This window comes from Ailuropoda melanoleuca, chromosome 2 (genome assembly GCF_002007445.2).
Source record: "Ailuropoda melanoleuca isolate Jingjing chromosome 2, ASM200744v2, whole genome shotgun sequence".
In the NCBI taxonomy this organism is placed as follows: domain Eukaryota; kingdom Metazoa; phylum Chordata; class Mammalia; order Carnivora; family Ursidae; genus Ailuropoda; species Ailuropoda melanoleuca.
In genome coordinates, this window is record NC_048219.1 from 62766030 (window position 1) to 62780852 (window position 14823).

The window sequence follows — 14823 nt, forward strand, 5'->3', positions numbered from 1 at the left end:
AGAGTTGAAAGAAGTAAGGCGACACACCAAATGAATATCTAGGGGCTGTGCAGTCAAGGCAGAGGGAATAGTTAGTGCAAGGGCTCTGAGATACGAGTGGCTTAGAAGCCAGTAAGTTGGAGTAGAATAAGAAAGGGATGGCAAGAGTAGAGATGAAGTCAGAGAAACATGGGGTGGGAGGGCAGAGCATATAGGACTTTGGTGGTGAGGACTTTGGCCGTTGGAAGGGTTTGAGGACAAAAGTGACATATTCTTTTTTTCTTCTTCTTTCTTTCTTTCTTTTTTTTTTTTTCTCATCATGGTAAGTGTACCCTTTACGCCACATCTCCTATTTTTCCCATCCTCCGATCCATCTCCTCTCTGGTAACCATCAGTTTGTTCTCTATAGATAAAAATCTGTTTCTTGGTTAGTTTCTCTTTCTCTGTTTTTACCTTTATTCATTTGTTTTGTTTCTTAAATTCCACATGAGTGAGATCATATGGTATTTGTTTTTCTCTGACAGATTTATTTCACTTACAATTAAAATCTCTAGATACACCCATGTCATTGCAAATGGCAAGATTTCATTCTTTTATATGGCTAAATGATATTCCATAATATATATACATATGCCACATCTTTATTAATTCATCTATCGATGGACATTTGGGCTGGTCCCATAACTTGACTATTGTAAACAATGCTGCAATAAACATAAGGATGCATGTATCCTTTTGAATAAATATTTTTGCATTTTGGGGGTAAATATGCAGTAATATGATTCCTGGATCATAGAGTAGTTCTATTTCTAATTTTTTTAAGAACCTCCATATTGTTTTCCACAGTGGCTGCCCCAATTTTCATCCCCACCAACAGTGCATGAGAGTTCCTTTTTCTCCACATCCTCAGCAATACCTGTTGTTTCTTGTGCTTTGATGTTAGCTATTCTGACAGGTGTGAAGTGATATCTCATTGTCGCTTCGATTTGCATTTCCCTGATGATGAGTTATGTGGAGAATATGTTGGTGACATATTCTGACTTATATTTTTAAAAAATCAGTGTGGAGAATAGGTTGTAGGAGTACAAAATTTGAAGCAGAGAGAATTATTAAGAGGTTAATGCAATGATCCAGGTAATAGATAATGGTAGTTCGGACCAGGACATGAGAAGTAGTTGTATATTTTGTGTGTGTGTGTGTGTGTGTGTGTGTATATATATACACCTAGTCTTCAGGAAACCTAAATATTACTGAATCGTTTCAAAAAATTAAAAAATAAATATTACTGCATCATTTAAATATTTTGACTTTCATATATTAGCTAACCACCTGATAAAGTGGTACTGGACTTCCCAGGTTTCTCCTGAGACTGCCTTCTTTAGGCTTCAAGGGCTTCCCTCTTAATTCTAATACTACGGGCTTCATCTGCTGAACAAGATACGTCTCCTAGTTCATACTGATCAGAGTTTTGTAAATCTTCATTTTATGGAATTTTGTAATGCTTTGGGTTCAGAAGATGATAAGCAGTTTACAAGCTGCAGTTTCACCTTTATTTCTAAACAAAATTCATTGTAGTTAGTCTGAGCCAAAGAGTGTTTACATCTTTGTCAAACAGACATCATGCAATACATTTCAAAGTCAAATATACAGGCTTGTGAACATCAAGAGCCCTTCTTGTAGCACAGTTTAAGGCAGGTTCAGATCTGAAAATTACACTAATGAGAGCCACCCGTGTTCCACTGTGATTGGCTGTGGCAACCACTGCTTCATTTGTAAAATGAGGGTAATAATACTATCTCTTAGAGTAGTTTTGAGATTAAATGAGATAATATAAGAAATGCTCAGCATAGACTCTGGTGCACAGTAAGTTCTCAATAGGTGTTTGCTATTTATATTATATACAAACCCTGTAGCCCCCTCCCTTATCCCCACTCACTAGTCCCCCAGTCAAGTCTAAGTCATTGAGATGATTCCAGTAGAACAGTACAATAGGAGGGACTAAGACATTTCAGATCTTATGATCTTGGTGGGCATGAAGTTTCCCGAAGTTCCTCCCTTTGACCCAGCAAGAGGGGCCCCTATCTGAGCCCTTGCCGTGGCCCCGCACTTTATAATACCCTGTTCATCACAAAACACATAGAGAAGTAAATTTATTTTACGGAAAAGTAAATTTATGAAAGAATGCATGGCTATGTCTGCCTCTGTCACGTAGGACTTGAAATTCACCTCTGACCAGAAACCCTAAGCAACTGCCTTGGTAATCAACACCTTCCAGGCCCCAGGGAAATGCTACTCCACTTTTCTTGTGCGGTGTCCTTGAAACAAAAGGCAATTGTATCTGAATGTCATGAAGGTTTTGGGTTTGTGTTGCTGTTGACATTTGAAATAGACACTGCTTTGCAGTACAGGAGGATTTGAGTAATGGAAAATATTTTAGGAAAGAGGAAGAAAACAAATTAACTTGTCAAATCCTTTCTTTGTGATAATGTGAACCCCTCAAATTCTGGTATAACAAAGTTTCATGTCTGTGTAGAGCCCAAACTCCATTTTCTTGTTTACCGTTATGTTCCAGTTCCTGGTTCCAGAGGTATTCGTCATGTTAAAACAGTTAGATTTGATTTAGATAAGACATGAGATGCTGTAGAAGAGAAAAGTAAAAGAACAGAAGGTGCTCAAATAAAAAGCAAATCAGAGTCTTTGGAGAAAAATGAATTTTGAATTTGTGCTATCTAGTTATATATACATAGTACCACTTGCTTTTAATAATATGGATGTTCAAAACTCAAACACATCTAATTCTTTTTTTTTAAAGATTTAATGTATTTATTAGAGCGAGAGAGAGAGAGAGAGAGAGAGAGAGCGAGGGAACATGAGCAGGGGAGGAGCAGAGGGAGAGGGAGAAGGGCTTGATCCCAGGACGCCGACATGACAACCTGAGCCAAAGGCAGACGCTTAACTGACTGAGCCACCCAGGAGCCCCCATCTAATTCTTTTTTAAAAAAAGATTTTATTTATTTATTTGAGAGAAAGAAAGTGAGGGCTTGAGCAGGGGGAGAGGTAGAGGGAGAAGCAGACTCCCCGCAGAGCAGGGGGCCCAACATGGGACTCAATCCCAAGACCCTGGGATCATTATCTGAGCCTGAGGCAGACACTTAAAGACACCCAGGTGCCCTAATCCACAGATTTTATTCAAATTTCATTGATTATTCTGAGAATGTCCTTTGTACAAAATAAATTAATCTTCCTTTTTATCTTTTTTGTTTCCTGCCAGGACGTAATCCAGGATTACACATTCATTTAACTGTCACGTCATTTTGGTCTCTTTCAATCTGGAATAGTTCTTTTGTTGTTGTTTTTAAAGATTTTATTTTTAAGTAATCTCTACACCCAACATGGGGCTCAGACTCATGACCCCAAGATCAAGAGTCATGTGCTCTACTGACAGAATGAGCGAGGGACCCTCCCTTATCCATCATAATTTTGTAATTTTTGAGGAATAGAAACCAGTTACTTTGTAGAATGTCCCTCAATTTGAGTTTGTTTGTAGTTCATCATGTATCAGAGTAGTTAAATTATGTAATTAGATTAAATTACATAGATTTAGTAGGAAATACTTCTGTGTTCTTCTCAGTGCATCTTATCAGGAGGCATACAAACTTGACTAGTCCCATTTCTGGTGATTTTTAACTTTTACCACTGGAACAAGATTATGTTGGTTAAGGGTGTTAGATAAGTTCCCCTGGCTCCTGGTGCCACCAACTGTACTGGCTGAGCCAGCCAATGCTAGCCACAAACCCCCAGCTGCAACCACGGGGAAAAGGCACATATATTTTTAATTTTGTTGTTGTGAAGATTTATAAGAAGAAGAAGGATAAGGAGGATAAGACATGTTTAATTCAACAATGTGTTAGGTTGCTTCATAACTCCTAAATATTCAGATGCATGCTATGTGGGCTGTCATACGTACTCTTGTTCTAAAACATGCAATTTTTTATTTCCTATTTCCAGGTGGACTTTCCTTCTGGTGCTTCCACCCTCCAGGGTAAGCAGGGCCTGACAAAGACATGTGGCACCTTTCATGGCTAATAAATTGATGAACCACCAAAATGAAGATATTTAAGTATTTTCTATAAATACAAATTACATACTACTTTCCTTATGCTTTTTTTTTTCTTTTAAAGATTTTATTTATTTATTTGTCAGAGAGCGCCCAAGCAGGGGGAGCTGCAGGCAAAAGGAGAAACAGGTTCCCCGCTGAGCAAGGAGCTCTAGAGGGACTCAGTCTCTGACCCTGGGATCATGACCTGAACCAAAGGCAGACGCTTAACCAACTAAGCCACCCAGGTGACCGGTTCTTTCCTTAGACTTTCAATGGTTACTCAGCAAAGACTGAACCACACTTGGCTGTGAAGAATGTTTTAAATTTCTCCTTGAAAGCTCTGTTGATATTGGCCAGAGTGGACTCGATGTACATTTTTCCTGTTATGTAATAAGTTACAAATTAAAACTAGAGGAAATTGGCATCATGATTTTAATTTATTCTAGTGGCAGTTTTTTGGAGCCCACTTAACCTTGTTATCCTGTTTGACAGACTCTTCTTCCTGCTCTGACACTGAACAGTTTATGCACTGATTTTTTTCCTGCTAGATTAAACATATGCATACTCATCTCCCAAGAGTAAATTTAAATTGCTGAATCATGGGGGTAGAGAGTTAACATTCATTCCGAGAGGATGGGACTATTTTAAACAGCTGTGCCGGTCGTTTTTTGTCCTTTCCTGGTAGGGTCAGTAAATTCCATTGTTGGGCAAAATAGGATTAGTTTTCTGCTTTCCCCGAGACCTCCAGAATGAAAGATTAAGATTGAGGCCAAATTAAAAATGCAGATTCCTGGTCCCCAAACCAGCAAGTTTGATTCAGTAGAGGTGGGGGATATTCAGATATCTGCATTTTAACTAGTACCCAAATGATTCCCATGCAATAGCCCAAAGACCACCTTTGAAATGCTGTTAGGTAAGGGAATACTTTCTCTTGAGGTGCTTTTTTGTTTGGTTGGTTGGTCGCTTGGTTGTTGATTGGTTCTCCTCAGTCCCCGTGTGGAGAATGAATCAGTTCATTCCCTAGTTAAAATTAATTTTAAAAAGAATGGGGAAAAAAGGACTTACAGAGAAAAGCTAAGCTGACTAGCTCAGAGAGTTGGAGGGAGGGAAAAAGAATCAAGCTGTCAGGGAGCAGGGAACACGATGGAGGTAAAGAGAAGCAGAAAGAAGAGCGGTAAGTAGTTCTTTATCATGCATCAAACACGGAGTACTCACTGAATGTCAGCACTTGTGCTATTTGCTGGAGATTCAAGGTGAATCAGCAGCAAGGCTCCCCCTCAGGGAGTTTACAAGCAACCGTGGGCTGAAGCAGGTTTGAAGCCGCCGTCGGAAAGCGGAAGAGGGGCCCCTCACACAAGGCTTCCAGAAGGGATCTGTAGGCTCTGGAGCGGGATGGGTAGTAGTCCAGGAGGTGGTGTCCGGGAGGGGGCAAAAGGGCTCCAGAGCCAATATATTCTATTCAAACTTTTTTTCCTATTTACAGAAGTCATATATGTTTGTTACGAAACAACTTCTTAGCATAGGAAACCGAAAACCTCCAATAATCCTCCCTGCTACTGTTTACCGCCCATCCCCGTGGGAATACCAGCAAGGAGTTTTGGGACTCAGTGGCACTGAAGGTCTGTAACCGCCCGGCGAAGTCCGGCATCGGTCCTCCTGCCAGCAGGGGACAGTACAACGCACGCCTAGGGCTGGCGCGCTCTCTCTTCCACACGTCGCTCGCGTGATCGTCAGTGCTACATACTGCGCCTGCGCAGGGGCTAAGGCCTTTTCCCCCCCGCCGAGCGCTGCTGGGCCTCCTGGTCTGTGGCGAGCCGCGGACGCCGGTCTCTGTTCCGCAGGATGGTGAGTCGAGATCTAGAATTTGGGCTACGTCTGCACGGGGTGTCCCTCTCCTTGCCCAGACGCTAGTGTAGGGTCCGTCTCGCGCGGCTCAGGGGTTGGATGGTGTTGGATTCTGGGCTCTGCAGTGGTAGGGCTGCCGCTCCCAGCGTGGCCTTAATGGCTGCCGCCCGGCGCGCAAGCTTTGGGGGAGGGGTTGACGAAGGAGTTCAGGAGCTAGGGCTGCGGATTGAGGAGGGGGGATGAGTTTAGTAGACAAGCTGCGGGGATAGTATCGGCTCGTCCGACCTGGCACCGGCAGCCGGGGAGGATTGCATGCACTTGGTCTCATACTACCGGGGGAGGGGGGGGAATGCCTGAGTGGAGACGGGCTGCGGCTCCTCGGACCCATCTACCCCTGTTTTCATAGTTTTTTCGGGAGAGTGTCGGGTTGGTGGGTCTTCAGAAGTGGCTTTTGAACCTAGCAGTCAGCCTGGAGGCTGTGGCTTCTCTGGGCCCCGAAAGGAAGCTCATTTAGTTTGGTATATGCCTCCTGTCTCTCTCTCTAGACTTTTGCTGGCACCATTTTTATAATTTTTGGGCTGGGGTGTTGCTTTGGTTGGTGGGGGACAGTGTTGATTTAATCGGGAGTGATTGCTAAATATGCTCTTGACCAGATGAGTTTCGTGGCAAGTGATTTAGGCTTTTGAAAAATGTGCGTGAACAGTGCGGAAAATACGAGGTTACGTTCTCAAAATGGGACGTACGGTGTTCGGAACAAGCTGACGTCAGGCAAGATTGATTGCTGTCTAGAGCAATGCTTTGGAAAAGTGACTGATGGAAAGTAGAGAAGGTGATTCTTGACCTCCTGTAGTTCGAGAAACTGGACTCTACAAAAGTGACAGTTGAATGGGTTCACTCTTGAAGTTAAAGTGTTATTTTGTTACAGTTGACTCAGATGTCAAAAATATCATAAACAATTTATCACATTTTTCATGACATTCTTTTTTTTCTTAAAGGGGTTTGTTAAGGTCGTCAAGAATAAGGCTTACTTCAAGAGGTACCAAGTGAAATTTAGAAGAAGACGAGGTATGGTCAGTTACTCATGTTCACAATACATTATTAGAAGAATCTGCAGTGGAATAGACTTTCTTAAGTTACTTTTTTTCTTTCAGAGGGTAAAACGGATTATTATGCCCGAAAACGCTTGGTGATTCAAGATAAAAATAAGTACAACACACCTAAATACCGGATGATAGTTCGTGTAACCAACAGAGATATCATTTGTCAGGTAAGTTGTATTTATTCTAAACTCAGTGGATGGTAACTCTCACCCCTTTAATTCACTGTTGGAGAAGTTGTACTTGGGAAACAAAACACATGTATGGATTAGAAGGTCCCTCTAGTGCCCGGCATTCTAAAAACATTTGAGTAGTACTTTTCCTTTTAGTAGGGGTGAAGTTGGAGCTTGAGAGGGGAGGGTGATACTGGAAAATACTCCACTGAAAATCAGCCACGTGTGGCAGTCCTGACCAAGCTAGTTTAATCTCATTTTTCTAGTGGGGGAAAGAGGAATAGAGAAATCTAGGCTACTATGCTGTTTTATGGGGGTCGGAGGATAAATTTGAGGCCAAGTAGGAGGTTCTTGCACATTTCAGTTCCAGTAGAATAATAGAATTTGTCATAGACTAAATCTTGACGTGCTGTATAGCCTTATGTGCCACATAACCACTCATTGTTGAAGAGGTAGGTAGTTGTGAAGGTTTAATTAGGCTTTTAAGATTGTTTTTATTCCTGCTTATTGTTTGAAATAGGTATGAAGGTTTCTCCCACATAAAAGACCTCCACAAAGTGGCAGTTTGCTCCTAGAAGTTGGGTTTTTACAACTAGAGAAAATTTTCACGGTTAAGATTTTCTGAGTCTTTGCAGGGGGCAGGCATACCTATTTTCTGGGCAAACTAATTTGCTGGTTGGGAAGACAATGTGTTCCTTCATACCTAAGTTAAGATAACTAAACACTATCAGAAACATTATTGGACTTTGATATGCTTAGTTCAAACGATGTTTGAAATAATTGGACATTCCTTTTTGACTTTTCACGGTACCTCTTTAATTTATTGGCTAATGCAGCTAACAGTCTTTTTTCAGTATTATTAGGAACAGCAGTCCCTAACTTACTCCAAAGGCATCAATGCTCACAGTCTGTATGGTAATTTTAGCTCTATTTGTGATAATTATCATGATAAACATTTACAGAAATAGTTGACCAACCCATAAACTCCTTGTTGAGTGGGGTTAACAAAGACAGATTCTAAGTGTTGCAGATTTGTGTCCAGCTTTTTTTTTTTTTTAAGTCCTTTGAAAAAGAAGGCATCTAAGACAAGCAAAGAGTTGAAAGCACAGATGACTAACTTGGTTTTTCTCTTACAGATTGCTTATGCCCGCATAGAAGGAGATATGATAGTTTGTGCAGCTTATGCTCATGAACTCCCAAAGTATGGTGTGAAGGTTGGCCTGACAAATTATGCTGCAGCATATTGTACTGGCCTGCTGCTGGCCCGCAGGGTATGTAGAAGATAACTTTAAGTAATATATTTTGGAACTAGCTCATTGTTTGGCATGGTCTGTAAGATAGATGTTGATGCATGAGTAAGATACCCTCAGCTGTGGCTCCTGGGGAGTGCCTGCTGTTGAGGTGTTGCTTACTGGGTTATCAGGGAGGACAGTTTCATAAATACAGAATTTGAGACAGCAGTGCCTTTTCTAATACTCTGGGGAGGTAGGTTTTCTGTTTTTTGCCCTGTTGGATAGATCTAGGTCAGTGGAATCTAAACCATACAATGATAGCCACGAGCCACATGTGGATATTGAGGAACTGAATTTATACCTTAATTTGTATACCCATTTCTGGCTAGTTAGTGGCTGCCTTGCTGGACAGTGCAGACCTTTCCTACTCTGAAGTATAGATCTTCTGACCATCAGTGTACACTTAAAATGCAGGCTTTACTCTACACCCTTGGAATATATTTTAATAGGATGTCCGGGTTATTTATGTACATGTTAAAGTTTGAGGAATGAGGTCTTAAATTTGGGCAGGGTGGGGGGGGGTGGGCACGGGTATGGGATTCAGTTTTGTTGTAATTGTCTTTGCCTCTGGGTGGCAGCATTTCCTGTAACGCAGAAAGTAGATAAAAATGTGATTTTGCTTTATTTTTATTTTCTCAGTTACTGATCTTTTGCATTGGAATTGTAGAGCATGCATCATTGTTAGGGACCTGTATTGGTTATAAATTTGTTTGAGTAAGGGTGGGGAACAGTGTCATTATATATGAGAGCAGCATGGTATACAAAGTCACACTGCTTGTGGTGAAGCAGCAGTAGCTAGGTGTACTAGCAGAGGATTCACCCTCATTAACATAAGGTAGTTGGAGAGTAGAGCCATAAAAGATGTTCTCTTATGCCCAGGATCCTGCTTCTAAGATTTTAATCAAATTAATCAAAATTACATGTGGTAACATTTAATATTTGGTTCTTGAGTTATTGTAGCCAAATAGGACTGAAGAAACATGGAGAATAAATTCCTTGAATAGATATGGTATGGTTACATCTTAATTGATTACTACATAAATTAAGTATGGACATGTAGGAAAGATTCAGAAGCTTTAAGACAAAGGTGTGGTGAAATTGAAGTTTCTTTTTGTAGCATTTTGATACTTAAAAGTAAATAGGTACAGAGGCATAATGAATTGGAAGGAAAATTCTTCTAGATGTTGGGTTATTAAAGTTGTGACCTGATAATGTTAGAATTGTTTGAATATATTTAGATTGGCTTTTTTGTTAATAGCTCCTCAATAGGTTTGGCATGGACAAGATCTATGAAGGCCAAGTGGAAGTGACTGGAGATGAATACAATGTGGAAAGCATTGATGGTCAACCTGGTGCCTTCACCTGCTATTTGGATGCAGGGCTTGCCAGAACTACTACTGGAAATAAAGTTTTTGGGGCCCTCAAGGGAGCAGTGGATGGAGGCTTGTCTATCCCTCACAGGTAATACAGTATTCAAAGCTTCTTTGTTTGGACCCCCAGTATTTCCATTTCTAACTGGTTGGACTGTGAAGATTACTGAATGAATCAATAAAATTAATAGGTAGCTATCATTGTGTACCTGCTATATGCTTAGTACTCCGCAAAAGGAACCTGGCAGGGCAGGAAAGGAATTGTAATACGTTTTAAAAATGAGATTGAGGTTTAGAGATAAAGGATTTGTTCAAGGTTTGGAGCCAGTAGTGGAAGAGCCAGGGTTGAAACAACTAGCTTTTGTGTTGTGGCTTAGTTTTGGTTAGAAATGAGCTCAAGTCCCCTCCCAGTGTATTTTCTTTTCATTCAGAATGAAAATTGTTTTACTTAGTTATGGAAAGCTGTCGACTCTAGAAAAGGAGTTTGAGAAAAGGCTTATGACCACTTTCAGCTAGAAATAAGATTGTAAACCATTCTCAGAAGTTCAGTAGGTTTTAATTTGGTAGTTTCTTTGATTTTGAGTTAATGATTTTTGTTATTGTTGAGTAGATGCGTCTTAAAAAATGATTAATTAGCTTCTTAGGGATATTTTAGTGGTTGGTGAATCCCTAACAAAAATTTTTCTGGCTGTAGGTTTTGGGGTTGGGGAAGTTAGCCTTTAAAATGTAACTGGAACTTTTATAGTGGTGAGGTGTATTTTTTTGAAGGCCTGGCAGGTCTCTTGCAAGACACCTATCAGATGTGGTCTTGAACAAATTATTTATTCCCATGTATCCTGAGGCAGCACTGACTAGGATTTGGAGGGAGCAGTTTTGAAACCCTTTCCTATGTTAATAAGGAGAACTAACTTTAGTGGCGGAAACTTGGTTCGTTTCATGGCTTTAAAGGTGTTTGTGGCATGATTTTCTCTTCTATCCTGGAATTCAGAGGTTAGCTGCTGAATGATGATATCCCACTAACTGAGCAGTCAGTAGTTGGTCCTTTGGTTGCATATGATGCAATTAATTGTTTCAAGACGGGACTGATGGCAGCTACTGAAATGAATTCCTGCTAGTAAACTGATTTTAATCCTTGTATACTAAAATGTGAAAAACTTTATTTTAGTACCAAACGATTCCCTGGTTATGATTCAGAAAGTAAGGAATTCAATGCAGAAGTACATCGAAAGCACATCATGGGTCAGAATGTTGCAGATTATATGCGTTACCTAATGGAAGAAGATGAAGATGCTTACAAGAAACAATTCTCTCAATACATAAAGAACAACGTAACTCCAGACATGGTAAAAATTTTAACTAAAAATGCCTCTGTTGGTTAATTTATAGAGTCAGGTTGACTGCTTGGTTTTGGTAGATACATTAATTTTATTTCAGTTTAACAGTAAAAGTTGGACATGGGTATGTTAATAGGTATAGATAGACTCAGCTAAGCTGTTCGTACCTTAAAATGGAATGACATGAAAATGGGATATTGGGTGAGGGTAAGTTAAAAGTCAAGGTAATTATAAAAAGCTTAGGCTTACCAATGTGCTTTTAGGAGTTTCTTAGGTACTGAAGGGTGGCAGGCTTCAAGCATCTGAATCTAAAGCCTTTGGTGGCTTTTATGTATTTGGCTGTTCTGAATTTGTAGGCTTCATTCCAGCGGTCATAGAGTCATCTATCTTGTCTGATACGCTAGTTACTAAACTTAACTCATTTTGAAACCATGTGGAAGAAAGGTTCCTTCTTTATAACAAATTAAGTTCTGTGTTCTGGACTTTTTGAATGTCTCAGGCATGCACGTGGAGAGTAGTACTGATTAGATCACTCGTTCTGCATGATGTTGAAACTGAGTTTAATTTTGGAAATTTTATCAGCCTAAAGTTGTCTTCAAGGCTATCAACACATTTTGGTAATGGAAGATGATAGGCATAGAACACAAAAATAGCACTGATTTTTATAAAACTATTATACAACTATGTAGTTGTAGATGAATTGATGGTTATAGATAAAATGACTGTTCTTTTCTGTTAGTGCATAGTTTCTATTTTCACACAGCTTTGGTTATGAAAAAAAAATTTTGAATGAGTGCACAGTGGGGGAGGGGCAGAGGGAGAGGCTCCACACCCGGCCTCAGTTTCAGGACCCTGGGAGCATGACCTGAGCCAAAGTCAGATTTGGATGCTTAACTGACTGAGCCACAGAGGCACCCTCTGAAAATTATTTTTAAATAGAGTTGTAATTGGGAAAAGATCCCTTTCTGTTATTTGTATGCTTAGTACACAGTATAGGGCTAATAAACATATAACTTGAGTTTTTGAGGTAGGAAAAGGGTAGTGTTATATTAGTAATGCAAATGCATGTTAATTTTCAGAAATCCATACTTTTATGTTACTATTGACATTGCCTTTGTTCACTCTGGTAAATAGGTCTTTTACTTGTGACTATAATTCTACTTAGCCTGCATAATTTTTCTTCCTGAGACCTCTAGGTCTGGTAATGTTACACTTGTTCAAAACTTTCAAATTCTCAGGCTGCTTTCAGATACCTATTTCCTAATTCTTTCCTATATATGTGATATACTTTAGCTGGACCACCCTTTAGCTGATGTACTTTTCCCAGCTAGTTCATTAATTTGATCTTTGGAGGCCTCTTATGCATGCCTGCTGAAATCCTCTGCAGACATTTGATATGTCTCCAAGAGGAAATGGTCTTTATCTAAATTCATGCTATTTACATACATGATTGTGTATCCTCTTTTGGAAGGAATGGACCGAGTTGCTTAGATTTATTAAATGACTACATCTGAAGTCATCAAACGGATTTGTTAAATACAGTGGAAAGCTATAATACAGTACTTAACAGAGGTAGAGAAATTAGTTTTCAGAAGGGATTTACGTAGAGGTCTTGTGCAGTGTTTGCATTATTTTCATTTGCTAAGTTTTACACAAATACATTAGTAATCACATTTTCTCCATATTGAAGCAGTAATTTTAGAGACTTGGATTACTTTGACTTTTTTTTTTTTTAAGATTTTATTTATTTATTTGACAGAGACACAGTGAGAGAGAGAACACCAGCAGGGGGAGTGGGAGAGGGAGAAGCAGGCTTCCCACTGAGCAGGCATGAAGCCTGATGTCGGGCTTGATCCCAGGACCTAGGGATTATGACCCAAGCCGAAGGCAGATGCTTAATGACTGAGCCACCCAGGCGCCCCTACTTTTACTTATTCTTTAGGGGGCTGTAATTGTTACTAGATTTTGATAGTGAACGTTCAGGCATTTTATAGCTGCTTCATGGCTTGATCTTCCATAGAATCAATAGTCATTTATTTGGAGGTGGTAATTGAAACAATTCAGAGAATTTCAGCACTGGTTTTTGATGAGTTTTAGAACAAAATTCTCATTAAGATCTAATTGGGTGGTGTTTCAGGGTTTTCCGGGAAAGTTCAAACCTTTTGTTCACAGACCTCTAGTAGTAGTAGATATAAGAGTTCCCTGGTATGCAATGCTGGGAGTAGCATTGAAAGACTTATCAGGTACTGATGGAAAATACAAATCTGGAGAATGTGAAAGAACAAAAATGAATTTATAACAGTTGCTTGTTGGCCCCACATACTCTTCATCTTAAATGCTTGTTTTGGTATAAATCCCCACTTGAAAAAATGAACTTAGGTCAGACAGTATTTTAAATGAACATAAATGTTTTTACAAAACCTATTTGCTCTCAAGTTGAGTGACTCTCAAAGTATAGCTGAATTCCCCAGAAATACATGGAAATTTTTCTTGAATGTGATTGAGTTTTGTGAATTGTCAGTTCACATTGTGGAAATTTTTTAGGAAAATGCGGGTTACATGTAGAAATTTAAGGAGATACAGGGTTGACCTAGTTTAATTCCTTTTGACAGTCTGGTTTAGGGACAAAACAAAGCAAGTAGTAGAATGCAGTACACATTATTTGACTGTTTAGGGCCTGTGAAATGAAACCAAATACTGTTTGCTTTGCTTTCTTTCAGATGGAGGAGATGTATAAGAAAGCTCATGCTGCTATACGAGAGAATCCAGTCTATGAGAAGAAGCCTAAGAAAGAAGTTAAGAAGAAGAGGTATGCATCTTACTGTTGTCTTTTTAAGAGAAAGAGCTTGGGAGGAATCCTTGCTTTTTTTCATCTTACTCAGACTCTCATTGAAATTGTGCAAACTCGATCACTAGCTCTGCATGATGTTGCAGAAGTGAGGGGAACCAGGTTTGCTAAAGTAATTGTGGTGGTAGAAATGTATTAGCCTCAGAAGGTACTTACTGAGCTGACTTATTCTATCCCAGTACAATATAATTACCAGTTACTGCATTTAAAAATTTATTTTTTTAACCAGTTACTGCATTTTGAAAGTTAGATTAAGATCATAAATAAGTATGTGTATTGGAACTTGAATTGTTTGACCTGATCAGAGCCTTTTTCAATCAAAGTTAATCATTTTCTATCCTCTATAGCTATGGTTTTCTAAAAATTATTTTTATCTCTTAATTTTACTTTGTTTTGTAGGTGGAACCGTCCCAAAATGTCTCTTGCTCAAAAGAAAGATCGGGTAGCTCAGAAGAAGGCAAGCTTCCTTAGAGCTCAGGAGCGGGCTGCTGAGAGCTAATAAACCAAACAACAATTTTCTATGAAGATTTTTCAGATAAAGACCGTAATAAACTTATTCATCAATCTGCTATCTGTGTTAAGCTCTTGTTAATGAAACTGTAGGAAATAACCCGAATTACAAAAGCAGAGGAGTTGACAAGTTTTTTTCTCTGAGAAACCAATATAACTTTACATATTGACTCAAAAGTTCACACCTGCTTCTCAGGCTTCTGTTTTCCCTGACAGGCATTATCCTTCCAGTTGTATGATGTGCAGCTCTCCCTAAACAGTCTGGCAAGCAACAGA

General features: G+C 39.5%; 1 protein-coding gene and 2 non-coding genes across 4 annotated transcripts; all 3 read left to right on the forward strand.

The window, feature by feature from the left end:
* The first annotated feature begins 5769 nt into the window (after positions 1–5769).
* RPL5 (ribosomal protein L5) lies at positions 5770–14606 on the forward strand. Of its 2 annotated transcripts, none has more exons than XM_019798257.2 (8): positions 5770–5923; positions 6919–6988; positions 7075–7190; positions 8330–8464; positions 9744–9946; positions 11021–11198; positions 13913–13998; positions 14437–14606. In XM_019798257.2, the coding sequence occupies exons 1-8, from the start codon at positions 5921–5923 to the stop codon at positions 14534–14536; spliced, it is 891 nt and encodes a 296-aa protein (XP_019653816.2). In that variant the 5' UTR covers positions 5770–5920; the 3' UTR covers positions 14537–14606.
* On the forward strand, positions 10853–10948 carry LOC117801279. The gene has a single exon (XR_004623793.1). It is a non-coding gene; the product is annotated as a small nucleolar RNA SNORD21 (small nucleolar RNA).
* On the forward strand, positions 14087–14223 carry LOC117801286. The gene has a single exon (XR_004623800.1). It is a non-coding gene; the product is annotated as a small nucleolar RNA SNORA66 (small nucleolar RNA).
* Positions 14607–14823: the final 217 nt, after the last annotated feature.